The sequence below is a fragment of the Cervus elaphus genome, chromosome 3, assembly GCF_910594005.1.
Source record: "Cervus elaphus chromosome 3, mCerEla1.1, whole genome shotgun sequence".
NCBI classification, from domain to species: domain Eukaryota; kingdom Metazoa; phylum Chordata; class Mammalia; order Artiodactyla; family Cervidae; genus Cervus; species Cervus elaphus.
Window position 1 is genome coordinate 10,042,740 of NC_057817.1, and position 24,876 is coordinate 10,067,615.

At 37.8% G+C, this 24,876-nt stretch overlaps 1 protein-coding gene across 2 annotated transcripts in view; it reads left to right on the forward strand.

Moving 5' to 3' along the window:
• Window positions 1-24,876, forward strand: part of SYT1 (synaptotagmin 1) — a 586,821-nt gene that overhangs the window by 350,559 nt on the left and 211,386 nt on the right. For both annotated transcript variants that reach the window (XM_043880212.1, XM_043880222.1), the window contains exon 4: window positions 11,455-11,637. In XM_043880212.1, coding sequence (XP_043736147.1) covers window positions 11,472-11,637 — 166 coding nt within the window. In that variant the 5' untranslated portion in view covers window positions 11,455-11,471. The remainder of the gene's footprint in view (window positions 1-11,454; window positions 11,638-24,876) is intronic.

Genomic DNA, 24,876 nt, shown 5'->3' on the forward strand with positions numbered 1-24,876 from the left:
GTGTATTGTTCATTCAAGTCTCAGATCCCCAAATTAATTTATTAGCACACTAATAGAAGGTTGAATTCAGGAAGAATAAGCCAAATCACTTTTTAAGACTTTGTATCCGATATATTTAGTATATGAACTTAGCCTTCAGGACCAACTACACAAATATTTAAATTCCAGTGTGGTTTTCTACCTGGTGTGTCCTCTCAGTTCAGTCTTTCATAATCATTTCTACTAGAGCATATATCACATTGGATTTAAACCATCTATATGCATCCCTGTGCATAGGGGTGCATACAAATGGTGAATGAACTTAAAATATATAGAGCACCCAGGATCATGCCAGACATACTCTAAGTGCACGATTTATTCATTCAACATGTATTTATTTATTAGTGAGGCAAAATTCCATGGGCCCTGGAGCTAACCTGTTTCAATTCAAAGCCTCATTCCACCACTTACTAGCTATGCAAGCTTTGGTAACTTTTCTTGTCTATATAAGACATAATACGCCCTGACTCATGGGGTTTAGTTAGTGAGCATTAAGTGAGCTATGTTTCAAGCTCTTAAAAAAATGTCTGCTAATAGTACAGATTTATTAAGTGTTAGGCATTTTCTTTATTAATATACTGTTTTTAACTGGATACCGCAGCAATTTCCATCATATTTACCACAATCTGAATTGTGGATAGGTGAATTTTAAAGTTTTCCTTCCCTGTGTAACAAAACTATGACAGTTTGCACACTGTTTGATCAAAGAGGGCTTTGAGTCACAAGCTTACATTTTATCTCAAGTGCTGCAGCTCAGAAACAGCAAGAATTCAGAGCAGGATTTCAGCAAGGTGTTGGAGAATAGGAATTCCAAATGATTATTCTGTTACTGCTATAGAAAACATTTTGAGAGTCAGTTGGCTTGATCCAGTTAACCCGTGTCTGTTCCAAAACTGCCGAAAGCATCGAGTTTTATCTTATTGTATAGAGGAGATGGGGTTCCCAGCTGGCTCGGTGGTAAAGAAACTGCCTGCAATGCAGGAGTCAGGGGTTTGTCCCTGAGTCAGGAAGACACCCTGGAGAAGGCAATGGCAACCCACTACATATTTGTAGTGGGTTTTGCCTGAGAAATCCCATGGACAGAGGAGCCTGATGGGCTACAGTCCATGGGGTCACAAAAGAGTCAGACACAACTTAGTGACTAAATAACAACACAAGAGGTAACTTCAATTAATATTGTACACAAAAACATTGTCAATGAAAATTATGCCAAATTAATCCTTGCAAAATTGCCTTTCCATCCCTAGGCTTTCATGTCTTTTTTTTAATCAAAAAATAAAAAAGAGAGACTTTAACTCTCATTCTTAAACACTACAAAATGCACTTGAAGTCTTTATAATGCATTTGAAATAGCTCTTTTGCTGTCTTTTCTTGATCATGACCCTGTCATTCTTACCAAAATCTTGGGAGGTCTTTTAAAGCTGTAAAAGTTCTCCATTATTGAGTGATGCTTTGAAAATAAATTATTGTTTTTGAAACTGCATTAGTAGAGAAATGGGTGCACATAAGTGGGTTACTAGAAAAAAAAATGTTAGATTTGTGAATTTATTATTAAGTGCTTTAGAAACATCTCTGATATCCCATTTTCCAAGATTTTTTTCCCTATTATAGGTGGGAAATTTTCAATTTGTATAAAAATTCTTGATTTTCTGTATCATTACCACAATAATTCAGTACTTGGGTTTTGACTTGGATATGTATTGTTTCCATTCTTTTATTCTCTATATTATAGATCTAAGGGGGGAAATAATGTCACAGTGAATATGATTTTCATTTGGCTCAGGGATTCATTTTTATTCAGCTAGTTCTGAAATTTGTGTTGACTATAGTTATTAAATATAATTGTGATTGATCTTCTGGGAATGAGAAACTTGGTTTGTTTAAAATTTTATACAGTTTATTACTTTATAATATATTATTTGTAAACAATGCTCATGCTTTCTCTTATTCTTTAGGAAATGTCTATTTCATGTACTCTAAGAAACCATTAATTATAAGATGCAGCAATATTTCATAGACCAGTAAGAAAAAGTACTACAAACTATGTCAAGAAATGGTTTCATATCACTTGAATTTTTATTTTGTACTTTTTGAATGATCATTGACTTATTTAGACAGATTTTATTTTGTGTCATTTTTGTGTATGCAAATAAGGAAAATAAAAGCAAAAGAGATTGGTTAATAAGTTACAAAGATTTCTAAATCTGTTCTCAGCTCAGAGTTAATGATACCCATCTTTTTCTTTTTTTTTTTTTTTTTTAATTTTTTTATTAGTTGGAGGCTAATTGCTTCACAACATTTCAGTGGGTTTTGTCATACATTGATATGAATCAGCCATAGATTTACACTTATTCCCCATCCCGATCCCACCTCCCACCTCCCTCTCCACCCGATTCCTCTGGGTCTTCCCAGTGCACCAGGCCCGAGCACTTGTCTCATGCATCCCACCTGGGCTGGTGATCTGTTTCACCATAGATAGTATACATGCTGTTCTTTTGAAACATCCCACCCTCACCTTCTCCCACAGAGTTCAAAAGTCTGTTCTGTATTTCTGTGTCTCTTTTCCTGTTTTGCATATAGGGTTATCGTTACCATCTTTCTAAATTCCATATATATGTGTTAGTATGCTGTAATGTTCTTTATCTTTCTGGCTTACTTCACTCTGTATAAGGGGCTCCAGTTTCATCCATCTCATTAGGACTGGTTCAAATGAATTCTTTTTGACGGCTGAGTAAAATTCCATGGTGTATATGTACCACAGCTTCCTTATCCATTCATCTGCTGATGGGCATCTAGGTTGCTTCCATGTCCTGGCTATTATAAACAGTGCTGCGATGAACATTGGGGTGCACGTGTCTCTTTCAGATCTGGTTTCCTCAGTGTGTATGCCCAGAAGTGGTAATGCAAACTAGTACAGCCACTATGGAAAACAGTGTGGAGATTCCTTAAAAAACTGGAAATAGAACTGCCATATGACCCAGCAATACCACTTCTGGGCATACACACTGATACCCATCTTTTTCTTACACACCATTTTCCTTTGTGCCATCAAGAGTGTCCAACAAAGCATTTCCTTAACTATTGTTCCATTAGTGCTTCTAAAATCTTCCAAACTGTTTGACACTCATTCTGCTAGTTTTGAGTGTATGAGCTTACAATAGAAAGCTTCAGACCACCGCCAGGATTCAGATCTCTTCCTCAAATGGCTCTTAAATGATTTGTTACTGGAACATCAATGGAAGTAGGAAGACAGTTGGGTGTGCACAGGCCTGGCTGACCGTGATAGTAAGATGCCATCGACTATAAGGCAAATAAATCCTCATTTCACAGATGTAAAAACATGGGGAAAAATGTATTGTGAAAAAAACTGTATTCACAGTTGAATGTTTTAATCACTGCACGACCAATGAGTCTCCATGGCACTTTGATAAACCTGCACAATAGGGGCCCCATATCTCAACCTCGTCAGGTCTTTCACTCCTCCACACACCTCCAGTTATGCATGTAGAGCAGATTGAGTAAAAGAATTCAGCACCTCTGGCTATAAATTCAGATATTCCAGAAACAACTAAGCCTAGTGAACCCACATAGCAGATTTTACTTCTCATTATGCTTTCTTGATTAATAAGGTACAGATACTCAGATTACTATCAATATTAGTTTTTATAAGATATTACGTAGTAAAACTCAGAAAGAACTAAAAAACCAAGCCAAAGCAAGCAGGACGGCCAGAGGGAGGGAGTGCACGGTGGTCATAGACGTGAACCCTGTGATCAGCTGCATTATTAACTCTGTGACGGCGCGCATGCTTCTTCTCTTCTCTATGCTTCACTTTCTTTAGGGTATCTTATAGCTTCAATTCCTAAAGAGAATCTTACTGGCCTCACTCAGCTTTTCACGCTAAAGAGTGTCATTGGCCTCAGGCCAGCATCTAAGTGAGGTGCTCTTGAATTAGATATTCATTCTTCCTTAAACTTGCTGCATCCATGGGATGATGGTGTAATCCACATAGATCCTTTTCCACCATTAGAGTCTGTGAGCATGAAGTTCCAGTGGAAAGGGGCTACAGATGGGCAAGCCCTGGGATTCACATATTAAGGACATCTCACTATTCAGTGTTCTTGCCTGGAGAATCCCAGGGACAGAGGAGCCTGGTGGGCTGCCATCTATGGGGTCGCACAGGGTCGGACACAACTGAAGCGACTTAGCAGCAACAGCAGCAGTATTCATGACTGACATCTGTGGGATTGAGGAGGAATGTTGACTCTTTTTACAGAGTAAAGCTAAGCAGGCCCATTTGTATGCAATTTGCAGACATCTATGAGAGATACTAGCTGAGAACCATACTCTTGAGCAGGATTCTTCCTGCACCTCTTAGGAGACTTTTGTGATGAAACAAATAGGTAAAATCTGGACATACCTGGATATATTTTGAATCAATAATTTGAAGATAGATGGCCCAGGAGCTTGTATGTTTTATGGTTTCATGAAGATAGGCTGCAGGCTATGCTTCCATTTGCTCTAAGTTCTGATAAACAATCTTTTCTCTCTTGCCATTTTATTGCCTTTGTCGCCAGAAGTCACGTTTCTCCTGCCACGACAGGGACCATACACAGTCTCTAGCTGTCCTCTTACTTCCTGCAAGGGAAAGTATACAAAGAGAGAGAAGGTACCCCTGAAGCCTTGCATTCAAACATTTGCACACTTGTAGAGGGTTTTGATCATGCTGTGAGAGTTCACTTACTGCCTAAGGATCCTTGGGTTGGGAAAGAATTTAAATGAAGCTTTTGACAGTGGTTTATTTTTTTTTTTCCCCAAAATCTTTCAGAGTGGGTATCATATGTTGGATTCCTTGGAAAGCTGCTCTGAGTCAGAGGTGGCTTACTGGAGGATGCTTTCCACGTTAAGAGAGTGGCGGAAGCAGGCTTAGGCAAGGAGGGTTGCTGAAACTGATGCAGTTACCACAGTCTTTAGCTGGTCCCAGAGGGCGCTTCAGAGATGAACCAAACTAAGACAGGGGGACAGACCTTTCCACCAGCATCCCAGGCACTTGGTGTGGGCTGTCCCTGGGGAAGTGGGTTTAAGCCTGGGCAAAGCAGTTCCCTTTAGCCAAAGGCATTTCTTTAGGAGAGATTCCTCAGCTGTGAGTTGTCGGCAAGATCCCTCCTTGAAGCTGAAGACCTCATTCTGAAGTGGGGGGAGGGACGCGCAGGGCATCTTCTTAGGATTTTCACCTACACTTAGAGGAGGTCAAAGGAAATTCTGATGGAATAAAATCACTACATGTTGCCCTCCACCTCAAAAATACATACTGATTTATTCTGTGATATCTCCTGGATTCTGTAATAATTTCTGCAAGAATTATTTTCAGTTTGGAGCATTTCTACATTCAAAGTCTTTTCTTAGTAATAATGTATTTTCCAATATTTTTTTACCTTCTTCTCCTGTTTGCTCTTTAATTTTGCATGCTATTATGATAAGGTGCAGTACTTAAATACAGATGGAAATAGTTCTTTCAACAAAAAAATCATTATGTTGATGCAGGTTGGTAGACTAAATCACTGTATAAGCCAAGAAATCCATATGAATTTGTAGACCCAGAGATAGACATAATTAAAGTCCTACTAAGTAGAATAAAGATAAGGAACAGAGGGAAGTTGTCATGGCAACCAAAAATTCTGATTTTCCTCATTTTATACCACAAATGTATGAGCCATCATGATACCTTAAAATTTTTTCTGCATTCTATTTTACCCAGTCACCATTTTGCATATTATATTTGCTAAACATGTAGCTGAATCCTTCTTTCTAGCAGTTTAGCTTTTTATATTACATCGTAAAGCAGTTTTTTGAAAATCTGGTGTTAGGAAATAAATCTCTTTTTGCAAAGTACAGTTTCATTAAGAGCAAAACAGTTTTAAAGCTTTTCTCCCTATGCATAATCTAAAACAGTTTAAGCTTATAATATGTTGACAATGTAAACATACACTTAAAAAAAGTGAATATACTACCACAATGTTGACATTTTTAAGTACATCTTTCCAATCTTTTTTTACAAAATAATCTTATCCAGAGAAATTGGAAATGCTTTATATAATGTTTAGTCATTTGCATTTTCATCTAATACTGTAATATATTTACAGATTTGTAAATATTTACCTTTAATTTTAATAATATTATTTTGTGGATTATCATAATTTTAATCTGTTAGGTAATTTCTGGTCTTAAAATACTACAAATGAGTTACTATAAACATCCTTATATTAATTCTTTATTGTGAATTTCTAGAAAAAAATGAGTGCTTATATAGACTCTGTTCTGTTACTTTGGCCTCTATAAACTATTTTTCTAAACTATGGTCTTTTACCCATTGTCAAGTTTTTTGTATACTCACCTTCACATCCACATTTATCCCCATTTACAAAGACTATGTATTAACTTTCAGTTCTTTGACTATTTGTGAAATTAAGCACTGTTTTTTTCTTCAGGGGCAATATGTATATATTTTAGAATTGCTTGTTTGTCACCTTCAGCTTTCTTCTGGGGGAGAATTTATTTTTCTATTCAATAATATTTCTCTTGGCACACTCCAAGATGTTAAATTCCACTTTAACAAACTCGGTAACTATGCCTCTAAAATTAATCAATCTCTTTTCTATTAGTAAGGTGACTTGTGTTTTCTGTTCACTGGTAAACTTGTGAATAGAAATGCAAATTTTTTTTCAATTCAAAAGAAAATCATAAAATACCTTTCCAGTACTAATTTAATTGCTTAATAACACTTAAATGTTATTATTGAAGAAGATTAATGGAAGGAATCTTGGATCAGGCTAAATCTGTGTAGAACAAGTCACTTAATCTCTTCACAATCCTTTTTTTCCCCTATAAAATAAGACCAAGTTACTTTTCAGAGTTGCAGGGAGAGATTGAGGACACTACACTTAAAAATCAATGCCAGCATCTTGACACATAGTAAATTCTTAATAAATGGCATCTTTAGGTTTTATTAGCCTCGTTTAGTATTATTGTATCTTAACAGGTCTCTTACCATAGTGATTTTCCAAACAGTTATGAAACCAATAGTGGTTTGTGAAGCTAATAAGAATAATTAGAATTTACTAAAATAGAACAGAATAGAATGGAATATATCAGAATATTTCACACATAGCAAGGACAAGTTTCCCAATGTGATATGTGTTCCAAATATAACATATAGTGGAAGAGTGTGAATACGGAAGTACAATATACAACATACTACTTACTAAGGGTTATGGTCCAAAACTCTTTCAAAAAACAACTTTACTAGATTTTATCTCATAGTATACATATCCCTTATACTAGTGGCTAGGACACCTAGGTACAAATCTCAACTCCACTAGTTACTACCATCTAGGAACCAATTGGTCTTAGTCTCCTCACCTGTAAAATGGGTGCTAATTACACTTATCTCATGGGAGTAGTGTGGGAACTCTGATTTCCTATATCTAAACCACTTATCAAATCCTTGGTAATTGTTGGCTTTTTTGTTTTACCAAGAGTTGAGTAGAACATAAATTTTTTTTTTATAAATAAACAATCAAGGCCACATGCACTAAAGTATATAAGAGAATGTATAATCATCATATTAGTCAGGACTGAATAATTGGCTAGTTTTTACATCAGCAAAATGATGCTCCTTCATAAGCATCCTATTTCCATAAATATGCATTTTCAAGAGCAACATAAGTATTCTTAGTTTTGTTCTTTACAGACAATATCTCTCAGAATATAAAAGAATAAAAATAAATTCAGCAATCAATTAGTCTTTGTTAGTATATTAGATCCTTAACTGCCCATTATATCTTTATAACTTCCAAAAGACTTTTTTAATTTCACATGGTATACATTAAGTAAAAAGAAGCATTGCCTGTATATTTCTTACATAATCTTTTCTTGATTTTTTTTTTTAAATCAGGAAAAGTTGGGATAATATCATTGGTTAGTAAGTTACAAGTTTATAGATATTACCTTTTTTAATGAAACACCTTCCAGGTACCAGGTATACCTTATGTCTGAAAAGGATCTTTTTTGCAAATTATAGGAACATTCATTTACTTCCTTAGCAACAACAGCAAAAACTACTAAATAAACTTCAAGGTCATTTTCTACATGGTGACTCTCTTTAACATGCATTATTTTTCCTATAGCCTTTTGGACCACTCAACTTACATATAGAAATGTTTTACTTTCCAGGATAAACTGGGGAAATATGAAAATATTTAGCAATCCAAGAGAAAGGACCCAAACATCTGTGTGCACAAAACCTGTAAAAAAGTGTGTAGCCAGTTAGAGCGAACAGCTGAATGTCAGGCTCATCCCAAGAATGACATTCCACTTTCAGAACATGACAGAAATTGAGCTGAAACAGATAATATACCTTTAATTTAATGATGACACTGTTGTACTTTGTTATTTTATTTAGCACAATCATTTCCTTTAAATCCCACAATAAACCATAATCCCTCAAATATCCTCAACTATCCTATGGAGACAAGTAATGATGCATCTCACATCTGGTGATTCTCATAGTAGAGGATCAAATCCATTTTTTAATATATACAAATACTTCATGCATATGTTCACATTTATGTTGTATGTAAGTGAAGTCTTGCTGAGTCACATGAAATGTGAGAGCTAAGGCATCATTAGTATCAATAGTTTCATCTAAGTTGTGCCAACAGTGAAAACAGTACTCTAAATTTCTGCAGGGAGACAAGAGCCAAAGCTAAGCAGAATCAGAAAATCAGGGAAAGCTTCTGAAAAGTGACCTTGAATCAGAAAAAATAAAATTTTTCCACAATCTGGAAAAAATCTGAGCTGCCAAAAACTCTTAGGGAATGGAGAGAGGGATAGATCAATCAACTTATTGATCAGTTAATCAACAGAAGAAACAAATTTATATGCCAGACATTGTGCTTAGTTCTTTGCATAAATTAAAACCTTACATACTTAGTATGATTATTCTCCTTTTACAAATGAAGAAACTCAAGAACAGAGAAGCCCTGAACCCCTGTCTGTCTGATTCTACCCCCTTAGGATTTTATTAGTAGCTACTAGTGAAAAATTCAGAGCTTTGAAAAGAGAATAATTATAAAATTTGATTATTTGCATATATGTATCAAGCTCAGTTGGTAAAGAATCTGCCTGCAATGCAGGAGACCCTGGTTCGACTCCTGGGTCAGGAAGATCCACTGGAGAAGGGATAGCTTACCCACTCCAGTATTCTTGGGCTTCCCTTTTGGCTCAGCCGGTAAAGAATCTATCAGTAATGTGGAAGACCTGGGTTCGATTCCTGGGTTGGGAAGATCCCCTGGAGAAAGGAAAGGCTACCCACTTCAGTATTCTGACCTGGAGGATTCCATGGGCTGTGTAATCCCTGGAATCACAAAGAGTCAGGCATGATGACTAAGCGACCTTCACTTTCTTGTATCAGGCTCATCCATTATTTTCTTTCCGAAGATCCAAAATCTCTGGGTTTTGATTAAGATATTAATAAATCCCATACATTTGAGGTTATTCTACTTTCAATTATATTTTCACTAAATATGAAAGTAGGCATGATTAATTCACAGAAGGTTTGAGTTCTATAAAAATCCTTTATCTGTTTTCTCTTCTTATCCATTTCTTTGCAGCTCAAAAGGGCTTTCTGGGTCCATCAGCTTCCCTGCTGAGACCGTGAAGTAAGACCCAGGCCTATCTGTATCTATCTATTCCTGTCCCAAACAATGTACACTGTCACCAGCACAGCCTGAAATCTTATATCATACAGTAAAAGCGTGAAAGTCCAGAATATGCTTAGCTTGGAGAATATGACCCTGTTAGAAGACCTTCCTTACATTTATATGAGCACTTCTCAAGTACTAAGAGAAATCTAGGCAGGGCAGGTTTCAACTCTTCATATTTCAAAAGATGTATCAATTAAGAAGTTTAATGCTTTGTCAAACTTCATTTAGCTAGTGAAGAAAACTGGAACTGTTTTCTGCATTCAAGCCTAAGAATGTTTCATTGGCTACATTTTCTTGGGCACCACTGTGGGTGGTGACTGCAGCCATGAAATGAAAAGATGCTTGCTGCTTGGAAGGAAAGCTATGACAAACCTAGACAGCATATTAAAAAGCAGAGATATCACATTGCTGACAAAAGTCCATGTAGTCAAAGCTATGATTTTTCCAGTAGTTGTGTATGGATGCGAGAGACCATAACGAAGTCTGAGCACTGAAGAATCGATGCTTTTGAACTGTGGTGTTGGAGAAGACCTTGGAGAGCAAGGAGATCAAACCAATCAATCCTAAAGGAAATCAACCCTGAATATTCATTGGAATGACTGCTATTGAAGCTGAAGTTCCAATACTTTGGCACCTGATGTGAAGAGCCAACTCATTGGAAAACACCCTGATGCTGGGAAAGATTGAGGGGAGGAGGAGTAGGGGGTGACAGAGGATAAGATGGTTGAATGGCTTCATTGACTCAATGAACATGTGTTTGAGCAAACTCTGAGAGCCTGGCATACTGCAGTCAATGGGGTCACAAAGAGTTGGACAAGACTGAGTGACTAAACAATAAACCTTAAGGATTAATTCTTTAATATTTTGGAGACAAACAAGTAATCGAATAAATTTAATAAAACAGTTCAATAATATAATCAAGCTAAATAAACTAAAATAATTAGACAAGTCATGTTTTATCATCAATGCTTTGATATATATAGTTAATCATGTCACATTTACAGTGGTTTCAGAAATTCACCCAGCAAGACAGGTGAATTATTGGTCACAGTATTATCTATGGTAAATGTCAAAAAAAAAACTGGGAGGAAAGCATACTATCAATAAATGAGATTCAAAAATTAATTTCTGTATAACATTCAGGAATCCTGGAGTATGGATATTACAATAGTATTCTTTACAAACATTTTAAAATTGACTAACATTTTGAATATATGCTATCATTCATCAGCAGTTTTAAGATAAATATTTCATCTCATCATTCCTTGTAAAAAACACAAAATGTTTAGAGTACAGAGCATGTATGTTGTCAATAACTGCTTCATGTGCATTTCAGTAGGACATGGGTTAAAGAGTTAAATCTACACAGCAAATAATTGCCTGTATAAGTAACTAAGAGATTTGACAGTTTCATTCTATTGTCAGGAGAGAATGCTTTCAGTAACTACGTATGGCCTTAACTTCTGGGGAAGAACCTTCTCTATGGTTCCATAAATATTTCATGAGCCAACACAAAGTAATATGCTAATGACATGCTATTTATCCAGTGAGCAGGTGTGCCCCCTCCTGTCTTTTCATCTCCAGAATAGCTCTCACCCGGGGCAGGTAAGCCATTCTGAATTGTGCTTTTTTTGCTTCCCTCCCCTCACAGATTCAGCTGAACCTACGATGGTGAGCGAGAGTCATCACGAGGCGCTGGCAGCCCCGCCAGTCACCACTGTGGCGACTGTCCTGCCACATAATGCCACCGAGCCAGCCAGTCCCGGGGAAGGAAAGGAGGATGCCTTCTCCAAGCTGAAGGAGAAGTTTATGAATGAGTTGCATAAAATTCCATGTGAGTATTACATATTGTTACTCATGTAAAAATATATGGTTGAGAATCAATTTACCTGTTAGAAGCAAAAAGCAGAATTCCTCTTAACATAAGCGTACCTTTGATTTTTTTTTTTTTGAATGGTAGTATTTTTTGTTAGAATGGTAGTATTTCAAAAATAAAATGGCATATTCTTGGAAAGGGAGTATTCTAAAGTATTAAAATATACTTAATAAATGAAAATCCAATTTATAAAGAAAACTATCTTGTATTTAATGTAGGTGGGTTCTTTTTATCTTCTGCAATGTCTCTCTCTCTCTCTCTCTCTCTTTCTCTCTCTCTCCAGAGAATATTAATGTTTATGGGTTGTGCTGTCTGTATTTTTTATCTTTATTTATGAAATTATTCCATTTTAAAGATTATTCTTAAACAGTAGCAAAAACATACATTTCCATTATTACAAGTTTGGTTTTCTTTCACTCATTAATTAATACTTCAAAAATGTTTGCCCAATTTTTAACATTTTCTTTGTGGTCATCTGGAAAGAAACCATAAACTGGACCTAAGTTTGAGTGTGTATCGCACTAAGTCCAATCAATGGCATTTAATTTAAATCTTAAATTACAGGTTGGTATTTTCTATTCAAATGTAAACATTTACTATACACTAGACACTTATCTACCCCACTCCAGTACTCTTGCCTGGAAAATCCCATGGACGGAGGAGCCTGGTGGGCTGCAGACAATGGGGTCGCTAAGAGTCGGACACGACTGAGCGACTTCACTTTCACTTTTCACTTTCACGCATTGGAGAAGGAAATGGCAACCCACTCCAGTGTTCTTGCCTGGAGAATCCCAGGGACGGGGGAGCCTGGTGGGCTTCCGTCTATGGGGTCGCACAGAGTCAGACACGACTGAAGCGACTTAGCAGCAGCAGCAGACACTTACCTGGGCTTCCCTGGTGGCCCAGACAGTCAGGACCGCACCTGCAATGCAGGAGACCTGGGTTTGATCCCTGAGTCAGGAAGATCCCCTGGAGAAGGGAATGGCAACCCACTCCAGTATTCTTGCCTGGAGAATCCCACGGACAGAGGAGCCTGGCGGGCTACAGTCCATGGGGTTGCAAAGAGCCAGACATGACTGAGTAGCTAAACACACAGGTACTTATCTAGTATCTAACGGGAAAGTATATTTTGGCCCTCACAAAAGAAATAATATATAAGGAGGCAAATGTATATGGCCCATCATAGAATGATAAATAATATATGGAAAGCAGAGTAAAGTGGGAAAGGCAAAGTGGTAGAGGGTAAAAGATTATTATTTGCTTGGATGATCTGAGCTGCTTCCCTTTGTAAGGAAACCTGGAGGAGAAAGTTCTAAAACCTGTGAAAGACAAGGCCCCTAAGGCAAGAATCCACTGGAACAGCAAGGAACTCTGTGCCTTTGGTGGAATAAAGCAAAGTAGAGAAAGGCAGAAGGCAAACCTCAGGCTCCAAGACGTGGCACTGTGTGAACTGTTCTAAGGAAACTAGATTTTACTCTGAGTGAAATAAAATGCCTTTGGAACATTTCGAGCAGAGGTATTCCATCATCTGACATAGGCTTTTCTTAAAAGTCAGGCAGCCTGGATGAGAGGGGAGTTTGAAGGAGAATGGATACGTGTATATGTATAGCTGAGTCCCTTTGCTGTCCGCCTGAAACTATTAAAATCACAAAATTGTTAATCAGCTATACTCCAATATAAAATAGAAAGTTTAAAAATAAATACAAATTTAAAACTCACTCTTGCTATCATGTTGAAAATACGCATAGAGGGACAAGGAGAGAAAATAAAGCAGGTTGTTGCAATAATCTAGATGAGCGATTTACAAAATTCGTAAGAGAAAGAGGCCACTGAATTAAACTGCAAGGAATCTTATCCTCCCTGGAACTAACAACTTGTTGATCTGTTTGCCCACTTTTAATGAATTCAGATACATCTGAGAGATACTCTTAGCACAGTTGTCAGTAATTTCCATTCTCAGCATGAAGGCTCATAACCTAGGGAAGGTGGAGACGGTCCAGTAGAGCGAGCCCTAAAGGGGAAACGCAGCCTCTCAGGTTCTCGTTCTTTCTCTGCTGCTGAGCTAATGGACTGATTCAGCTAACTTTTGATATGACTTTGAAGTCATAACCACAGGGCAAAAACTAAATGCATCTATCATGAGGGCAAACACTCACTTGGCTATTTTATAAAAATGCTGCCTTTAAAAGAAATGTCTTAGAGGGAAGCAGAGAAAGCAATGACTAACACCAAATCCAATGTATATTCTGCCTTGCCTTCAGCATCATTTCCTTCTCTGGAGGAGTAAACAATATGAGAGGCAATGGCAGCCTTGACAACAGTGGGATTTCATGTTCCCCAATAAATACCTATTCTCTCACTTTCCTTAGGCTTTCACCCAGTGTCATCTCCTTAATGAGGACTTCTCCAACCATGCTACTCAAAATTATAATCCATTCACCCCATCCCAACTTCATCAGCATTTCCTGTCCTCTCCCCCTTGCTTTATTTCTCACTGTATTACTTAGCACCATCCGAAACGCTATGTATTTTATTATTGGTTTTTAAATTGTTCTGGCTCTCTTCAAAATTATGTAACCTCTATGAAGGGAAAAATCTGGGTCTGTTCTATGCATAGTTTCACCCCTGGTGATCCTTAATATATATAGGGCACTCAATTTCTATTTGTCAAGTGAATGAATGAATGAATCAATGTTGATTTGGCTTATATCCTGAACCTCCAGTCTTAGATTTTGAGGCCTTAAAACATTGAAAATTTAAAGCATGTGAAAAAATTCTAAGGTGAAAAACAAGGTCCTCCTCTATGGCACAGGGAACTATATTCAATACCCTGTTATAAACCATAATGGAAAGGAATATGAAAGAGAGTGTATAAATATGTATTACTGAATCCCTTTGTTGTACTGTAGAAATAAACACATTATAAATCAAGTATAATAAATTTTTAAAATTTGATTTCTAACATCAAGGAAAGCATCATTTCAATGCTTGACAGTGTCATTCACATTGAGAAAACAAGTTGTTTCCATATTTATGGTGATAGCTTTATCTTTTAGCCTTTTCCACTTAGCACCATCTATACTTTATATTCACCTCCTTGTTCATCAACAGGAAAAGAATCAATGGGGAAAATATCTGTGCAACTCTCCCTTTTTCTTTCTCTTAGCTATCTTATCTCATTCCTTCTTCCCAAGCCACTATCCCATTCCTGTATTTCTTTCTTAGGCACTGGAAATCAGGTAATCAGTCTTCCTCTGTGGAGATTAACTTTTACCAGCGACTTCACTTTCACTTTTCACTTTCATGCATTGGAGAAGGAAATGGCAACCCACTCCAGTGTTCTTGCCTGGAGAATCCCAGGGACAGGGGAGCCTGGTGGGCTGCCATCTATGGGGTCTCACGGAGTCGGACACGACTGAAGTGACTTAGCAGCAGCAGCAGCAACCTAAAATAAAATAGTAGAAGGTCAGAGAATCTAGGTAACAACTCTAGAAATATGATGCTGCTAGCTCTCTCCTTGATTTTTTTAATGGGGAAGAAACAACTGAAATACCTAAAATTTTAAATGGTTTGGCAAATAACTTTAGAAAAACTAAATCAAGAATACAGCCACACAGCTTTATGATAAATATGCAACTGCATATTTTACACTTTCATTTTAATCCATCACGATTTTTACTGCCTGTGTAATTGAAATTTCTAATGGGATTTATACACAGGGAGCAACACTCCACAGAAATGAAACACATTCCCTAAATCAAATTCCTTTAGGAGCGTATGTTACATAAAGGTTATCACTTTTGACTTGGCATAATATGGTGTGATGCTAATGACAGGTAACAAATTAGAATATTAATTGATTTCTGTCTCTGAACTAAATCTTGGCTATCTGGCAGATGTGTTTTTTTGCAAAATTGATAGCAAACAGCTTTAGTCTGTCACTTGAAATTCCCACTTGAGAGAAGAGAGGTGTCACAATGGCAAGGAGTGTGCATGTCATTAGTTGGGTAATCTGCAGAGTCCAGCACGGAGCATATTCAAACCAAACTGCTTGATGATATCATTCATAATACCATGGGGTTTCAAATTAAAAAAAGGAAAAGGAAATGGGAAATTCTGAGCATTTTTATCTTTCCATTCATTCTGCACACTGTTATCTAAATGAAGCAGACAAGGTTTTGCAGAATGCTTCTTTATTTTGCAACTTTGATTTTAATATGACTAGGGCCATGGTTGGTTTGTAAAGCATGAACTCGTGTCATCCAAATAGCTGTGATTAAGGTTTTGATATTCATGAGCTTCTTGAAGTCAAGTGCACCTTTCCTGAAGTACAGCAGAAAACCAAATAGCCAAAACTTGATTCTGAGTCTAGAATAAGAGCAAGTGGGCTGGGAGTAGTTATGTAATTCATGTAGAAATACTATTGGGTAGACAGTTTAATACAGGATTTAGAAACACAAGCTCTGGTTACAGACTGCATGGGTTCAGCTCTTAGCTCTGCCATATTCTATGTGACCTGGAGAATGTGACTTCAACTTTCTGTGCTTCAGTTTCTTCTGGTATAAAATGGGGATTTAAAATAATATCTCCATATAGGGTTGTTGGATAGAGGCATCAATGCATATGAAGTGCTTAGCGGAGTGTCTGGCACAGGGTAAGCATCCTATAAGTGTTAGCTATTATTAGAGTCAAACTGTCATTTTTAACGAGTCTGTTTCTCTTTTGGAAAAGCCCTCCATTCAGGTCAGACAGACACCCAAATTGAGAAAACTTCAGAAACTCTGCAGCCAAATATTCAAGCATTACATTCTTCAAACCCATTCCAAGGATGCCTGTTCTAGGAAAGACAAATTCCCTCTTGGTGTTTCCTCTTCACATCATCTCTAATTTTCTTTTCTTTTGTCATTTCATTTTCTGATTCCCTCGTTCCTTTTAGCCTACAGGTATGCTCAAAGTTCACATATTTGCAAGTGAAGTTCTATGCATTATACATGCTTCAGAAATAGTTTTCTTTGTACACACGCTAAGCTTTTCTTCTTCCTTCACCTCCTCTATCACCCACCATTCTCACTTCCTTCTTCGTGTCTACTTCAAACTGAGTGGAAAACACAACCTTGACCCTGACATCTATTTCTTCAACTCCCACTAACAACTCAGCTCCTTCCGCTCTGATTTCCATCCATCAAGTACAGGTAAAATGGTCACCAGGTACTTCTTTTTGTACAGTTATGAGGGTGCCTTTCAACCTTCGTCACATATTTCTGCATCATTATTATGATCAGTAGTCATGATCTGAAAAATCTTGATTTCCCAAGAGTCTAATCTCATTTCCTCATCTTCCTTCCTTCCCTCCTTATTCTCTTTCATTGACTGGCCCTCCCTTTTCATTGTCTTTCCTTCCCTTTAGTGGTAGAGGTCACAGTTTACAGGGTTCCATTTATAATCCTCTTCCAGTCTTATTCTACATGCTCCCCTTGGGCCATCTCATTCCCTAGCTATTCAGGTAAGAAATCTCACTATTATCCTTGTCTCCCTGACCTATTGCAACTCCAGTTCCATACCTGCATTCATTTAAGTCCTGTTAAATCTCCTTTAAAAAACTGCTTAAAATCAGTCAGCAATTTGCTTTTCTCTCTTCATGTATTCCCTTTCCCCATTAACCCTGACACATTTTTTAATTACTCAAGAACCTGTTCAAATGCTACCATTTGGACAAGAAGTTCTATCATTTTCAAAACAGAATTGAGTCATCCTACAAGCTTTCAAAGCTCTTCATCTAAAATGCTCAGAGGCAGGTATAATTTCTTACACACATTCGTATCCCCCATACTCTGAAAGTATCTGCCACCATGCTAGAAACAACAGGATAGGTATTACAATATTACAAGACTGTGATTCTCATGCCGTTCACGAGAACATATGATCCAGAAAGCAATCGTTTTCAAACCTTTTTAGCCAAGGATCCCTTTGTTCAGATAAAATACTGTACAGAAACCTATGGACAGCAAGGCAGAGCTGCCTTGGTGAGTTAAAGATATCTTCCTCGCTCACCCTCCCAAGATACACCAGCAACTACAAGGACACCTGAGTGTGTGGAGCACAATTTGAAGACGGTGGCCTGAACAAACAGTGAGTATATCAACGTTATCCCTCACAGCAGTAACCAGTGAAACTCAACAACCAGTGGTGGTGTAATTGGTTAAATATGAGGAAAAATGCAGCCCAGTACTTTTTTCCCTCATGGGGCTGCAGAATGAACATAACGTTATTGCCATCTATTAGTGTCAAGAATACAGTGTTAATTCAAGAAGATATTTCCAAGAAACATAAGAGGAGAACCCTTAGTAGCATGGGAAGAACAATAATTATTATAGCAGTTGCCAGTGTTCACTGAGCACTTTGCAGGGACGCGTGGGCTGTGCATTCTGTGAAATCAACCTCCATTCTGCCCTATAAAATCTCTACCAGGAGAGAGTAATCATTATCCCTCTTTTACGGATACGAAATCTGAAGCCTAGTAAGGTTGTAGATCAGGCTGTGTCAGGAAAACGCTCTGCACTTTTGTGATTATGCCTTCACATAATATCACAAAGACTGCAAATCACCTCCACTGTTATTTATCTCAACAGACTAGAAACTCTTAGGACTCTGTGTGCCTATTCAGAGACGCTGGTTGATATCTGATGTTCATCTTTGTTATTCATCTTAATGACTAAATAACTGGAAGACAAGTTTAATACTAATTGAGTTTCTCCTTGGAGAAGGAAATGGCGACCCACTCCAGTATTCTCACCTGGAGAATCTCATAGACGGAGGAGCCTGGCGGGCTACAGTCCATGGGGTCACAAAGAGTCAGACATGACTGAGTGACTAACACTTGGCTTTAAAGACAAGTGTTTATTCACTTTATATTTCTGCATTTCTTTTATTGGACCCCCTCTGATAGACTGTCATGTGAATAATCTATTACTATCCAAGTACTAAGACTTAGAGTCTGTTGCATTGTAGAAATTAATTTCTCAGCTACCATCCACTGACTCGATGGCAGCTCTCACCTGTTGACTCAGTTCTTCTCACACTTGAGAAAAGTACTGGCTAAGATGTTAAATGACATTATTTCTTGTTAGCCTCTATTGAATTGAAATATCTATGAGAAAAAGTCGCAGTGCAGATGGGTGTTATTGTCAGTGCTTTGCGACATTGAGCGACTCCATCAGTGCGTGCTGAAGGAATCTATGTGGGACAAGGACACGTAGAGATAAAGGTGGCATTTCATCACCGCACCGTGTAGTGATTCACGCTTTCATGCGTATTATGCATAACAAACATTTTGATTGCGTTATATCATTTCTCAAGTTTAATTCTGATTCAAAACACATGAGGTGAATATGTGTATATGTTTATATAGTGTGAATACAGTGTGTGTGTGTGTGTGTGTGTGTGTGTGTGTGTGTGTGTGTGTGTGTTAATGGTTACCGTGGAAAACATGTTCTAGTCAGTTTGGGTCTTAATAGGTTGACACTGCCCCCTACAGGCTGTCGTGAGTATTTGTTGGGCCCTTTTTAGTGTGCTGAAAAATGGGCATGAGGAGCAGCTGCTTGCATTTACAGGCCCTGGGCCAAGAACCTAATCATCTTCCAACATGTGAGACAGTCTCACACAATTAAAAACTCTCCCCATTCCGCACATACTTCACAGTCTCCCTGGGATATGCGTAAGAAAGGAAGCCCTGTTTGTAATGATCTGAACCTGGAACAACTTGACATACAACGTGGAAGTGTTTTTGCAAGGCTCTGATATAAGCTGAATATTCTAGCTCTTATTCTGATGTTTGCCTCTGAACTTCCTTTTGCTCCTGACTTTTCGCGAAATTCCTGTCTTATTTCTCCAAATCCAAACATTCCTTTTAGCAGTTGTAAGCATTTGATCACTTCATTGGGACACTAGTAAAGTTTTGAAGTTGTGAAGATTTTTACAATGAAATGTGAATTATATAAATTACTCTATTATTTCTCCTGTATTATAGCTAGCACATTGTATTGATTTGTAAAGTTTATGTAGGTATGTTGTATCATCTATTATTCTATCATTCTATTATCATTATCATTATTATTATTCTATTATCTATTATCATTCTATTATCATCTATTATTGTATCATCTATGAGTAAAAGGATTATTATAAAATAATTAGTACTGATTTTAAAGAGCAAGTATGTAATCTGACTATTGACATCCTATATTCAATATAGAAACCTAACAAAATTATATGCTACTGATGCTGTATTTCAGGAAGGTTGTTTAACCTTGAATTTTGTTTCCCTCTTGGAAGCCTATTATGCAGAAAATTCCCCCAAGAAATGCATGCCTTTAAAATGAACTAGCGCTGTGAGATTTTATAAGCTTCCAAAGTATAGGTAATACAGAGTAACACTGAGCACATTAAGCCACCAAGTGAATTAAGATCTCAGCGAAGTTTCTAGACCTGATTTAGCTACATTCCATTAGCCTTTCAAAGAGATTAAGTAAACATACCTAAGAAAAACAAGGGGAGTGAACAATACTTTGGACATATATTAATAATAGCTCAGGAGTCACCTTGCTGAAATACTGTACAAACAGACAAATAAATGTTTAAAATTATTTTTAAATACATTTCTCACCACATGGCAGGTGCATGTCAAAATATAGGCTGTGTTTTCACTCAGGGAAGTCTGACTGCAAATGAAAATCTATAAAGGAAACGGCAAAACCGAAGAAGCCGAGAGACTGCTGTTTTCTCCTCACCCTAATGACTCGGTAGATCTTTAATCACGCTGTTGACCTGTCGTTTGGGCTGGTTTCCACTAAATTAGATAAAGAATTTAGAAGCAGAAACCAGAGGGAAGTTATGTGGTGTGCCATTATCTTTTTAGCACTCAGCTTTATTTTTCTTTGTTTTGATTTTCATTCCTGAGAAAATTATCATAAAAGGTTGGAACTTGTTATTATCTGAGTCCACATGCCTCCCCAGTCTGCCTTTTCAGTGAACTTAGATAACTTAGAAATAAAGATGAAGACAACAGTGGCCCTTTTAAACATTTCCTCACCAAGCAACACTTTCATTGAAACCACTGTCCCAGAGGAGTCTCAAAATCACTTCAACCCTCCACCTTTTCAAGCTTTTTACATACAAACAAGTTTTTTTTTTTAAGCCACAGTAAGCTACAAATAATAGAAATATATTTGACTACTAATTATACCATTTATGAAAAGGAATGTGCACCTGTCCAAAGAAACTCAGAAAAGAGCCAGGATCTCAGGGTAATAAGCCTTAATTTATGGAGTAACATGGTTTGATGCCTTGAAAATAAAATTTCATGACAATAATTTTCTTTTATAAGGATTTGGATCAGATTCTTTAAAGTCAGTAAACTACTGCAATAGACTAAAAACACTGCTATTAAATAAATATTACCCCCTAAATACTTCTGTACACTTCAGTAACCTTAAGTTCTAAGGCTTTGACCATAATTCTGAATTAGTCACTCAGAGAGTCTGGCCCAATATTAGTTGTGCTGTTCAGTCACTGAGTTGTGTCCTACTCTTTGTGACCCCCATAGACTAAAGCATGCCAGGCTTCCCTGTCCTTCACTATCTTCCAGAGTTTGCTCAAACTCATATCCATTGAGTCAGTGATGCCATGCAACCATCTCATCCTCTGCCATCCCCTTCTCCTCCTGCCTCAATTTTCCCAGCATCAGGGTCTTTTCCAATGAGTCAGTTCTTCTCATCAGGTGACCAAAGTATTGGAACTTAACCTGCTTTAGTGGAATATTGTTTGCCACAATAAAAGGCCAGAGTGTGAGCTCTGGAGTTGGTCTGCCTGGGGTCAAAGTCCCAATTCTGCTGTTACTACTATGTAACCTTGAGCAAATCATTTAATCTCTCTGTAAAATGAGGATAATCATAGTACTTACTTCTGGGAAGTTGTCTGGAATATAATATGGGACATATTCAAAATTCATAAACTTCTAATGTTTATTTTATATAACTCCCACTATGTTCTAGGCTGGTATTCCATGCTTAGGAACTAAACTAAAGCACATCATTTTAACTTGTTCTGGGCCTCAACAGCATTACAGACTCAGAATTTTTCTCCCAGTTGTTATTGTTCAGTCACCCAGTCGTGTCCGACTCTTTGCAACCACATGGACTGCAGCACGCCAGGCTTCCCTGTCCATCACCAACTCCTGAAGTTTGCCCAAGTTCATGTCCATTTCATCGGTGATGCCATCCAGCCATCTCATCCTCTGATACTCTCTTCCCCTCTGCCCTCAATCTTTCCCTGCATCAGGGACTTTTCCAATGAGTCAGATGATCAAAATACTGGAGCTTCAGCTTCAGCATAGTTCTTCCAAAGAGTATTCAGGGTTGATTTCTCTTGATATTGACTGATTTTATCTCCTTTTCTACCAGAAGGACTTCTAAATTAAAGTGTCTTAGCAAGACATGGACAGCATTGTAAGATATGATATTGTTTTGCCTCATCTCCACCTATTCACTCTCACACAGTTTGTTTTGGCAATACAGAGACCCTTAGAGTTACAGAATTTACTATCCACATTGTCGCAAGCTTCTAGGTCTTTGCCCAAACTCACTCCTCTGCCCGAAATGGCTTGGTGGCCCCTGCTGGTCTAGCTGGACTATTTCTAGTTATGCTTTAGAACTCTATTCTTTTTTTCTTTTTTTTTTTTTTATAGTTTTATTTTATTTTATTTTTTTTTTAATTATTATTACTATTTTTTTTTTCCAGTGGGTTTGTCATACATTGATATGAATCAGCCATGGATTTACATGTATTCCCAATCCCGATCCCCCCTCCCACCTCCCTCTCCACCCGATTCCTCTGGGTCTTCCCAGTGCACCAGGCCGGAGCACTTGTCTCATGCATCCAACCTGGGCTGGTGATCTGTTTCACCATAGATAGTATACATGCTGTTCTTTTGAAATATCCCACCCTCACCTTCTCCCACAGAGTTCAAAAGTCTGTTCTGTATTTCTGTGTCTCTTTTCCTGTTTTGCATATAGGGTTATCGTTATCACCTTTCTAAATTCCATATATATGTGTTAGTATGCTGTAATGTAGAACTCTATTCTTTTTTAAAGGTCTTCCTGTCCTCACGCTCCCCACCCCATGACCTACTATTCATCAGCAATTCTTCCTCTGTGATAGGTCTGTGCTTTACATATGTTTATAATTTTTGCTTCCTATTTACTTAACTGTTTTCTTTCCTAAAACCAACCTCTCTCAATATCAACCAATCTACGTGAGATCAAAACACTGTCTTTTCATCTTTTTGCCTCAACCCTGGCACAAAACTTGGCTCATAGTAGGTAAAATTATTATTCTCTTTTAGCTCAAAAGATCCAAGGTAATTATATTAACAAGAAAAGGACTTCCAGTCATAGATACAGAGGACAGACTGGCAGAGCCCAGAGGCAGGAAATCAGTCAACCATGACTGACTCATGGGGAAGTAAGTTACAGCATGGTGACTGTAGTTTATAATATTGTATTGCATATTTGAAAGTTGCTAAGAGACTAGACATTAAAAGTTCTCATCACAAGAAAAAAATTGTAACTGCATATATGATGAATGTTAACCAGATTTATTGGGGGTGATCATTTCAGAACATGCACACGTACTGAATCATTATGTGATACACCTGAAACAAATACAGTCTTCTATGTCAAGTATATCTCTATTAAAAACAGAAAAGGACTTCCAAAGGGGCAATTACAGAAAGGTGTAACAATAACAATAGTAACATTCAAGGTTAAATTCAACGTTACATTGAACTAAAGATCCCCGACCCTCCAGAGCTCTTTTACTTTATCCTAAACCACTCAGCTCTTCACAGTCATGTTGTCTCTCCTTTTTCCCTCTCTTTCCTCAGCCTTCGTCATCTTCTGTTTTATTTCTTCCTTGCCTGTGTTGTGTTAAAATGTTAGGAACTAATTAATTCTCTTTGGCCAGTCTGATTCAGCTCCGAGATACAAATAGCTACTCAATTGGTCCTCAGAGTACACAGTTCTCCCTACAAACATTTTTGTTCGAGTGGAGACCTGGGATTTAACACTAGCTTCATCTTTCAGTTTTAAAAATACTGTATTGTATTGCAATGCCCAGGAAAAAAGATGAGCTCACATCTTTTAACAATCGCCAGACTACACAGCCCAGTTTCCAGTGCATTCACGGAGAGCCCAGAGATGCCGGCAAAATGTGTTACAGCAGCTTTTCCCACAGTGGGTACTTCTGTGAGGTTCTCACTGGAAAAAGCTGTTTAAGGGACACTTTATGAGTCTCCCTGTTTCACTGATCAGCCACACAAAGCACAGCCTCTGGTCTTGCGGGGGCTATAGTTGTCAATGACGCCACGCTGTGGATATCATTTGAGATGCTCCTTCAGAATGGCCTCGCCAACCTTCTTTTGCCCACACTGACTGGAACTGTTCCTGTCACCTCCCCTTCCACAGTGGCCATCATCCATCCACCTTTCTTTTCCAGATCTGCCAATGTGGCTCTAGTGATGTGATGTGCCTGGCTGTCTTCCAGGTCCTCATCAGTAGAGAGTCTGTTTTGCTACTTGGCATTCTGTAGCCTTCAACTCTAACACCGATGCTACTGATTCGAAAGCTCAGGTACTTCCATAAGAGTTCGAGTTTAATGATCTGTCTAAAAGCTGAGCACCAAGTGATTCACCAGTGCTTCAATTATTGGAAAACAGCTTGCCAAAGTCAGTTCTGCTGTTTTTATCCTCCACTGGAGCTCGATGCAGCTTTGCATCTCTCTGGACTTCCTGACGTGGCCATTCATTCAGCCAGGGACAGTGGGCCTTCTGCACAGCTGCCCAGGGCCATGTACCTTCCCCATTCTCTTCCCTCTTGGTTCCTGAGACTTTCATCATCTTTTTGAGTGTTCTTATTCTCTCTGCCTCCTTCAGTCACTGACAGATGGGTACTTCCCAAGGATCTGCCTTTGGCATTCATCACCTTCTCTGATTTCTTCATAATTTTAGGACTTCCAATACTCTTTATGTAAATCACACTCTAAACTCAATCTCAAGTCTTAATGTCTTTCCTGAGCTCCTGCGTTTTGCTAAATTCACTTTACTAAGGAATTGTGTATTTACAATAAGGTTTACCCATTGCATAT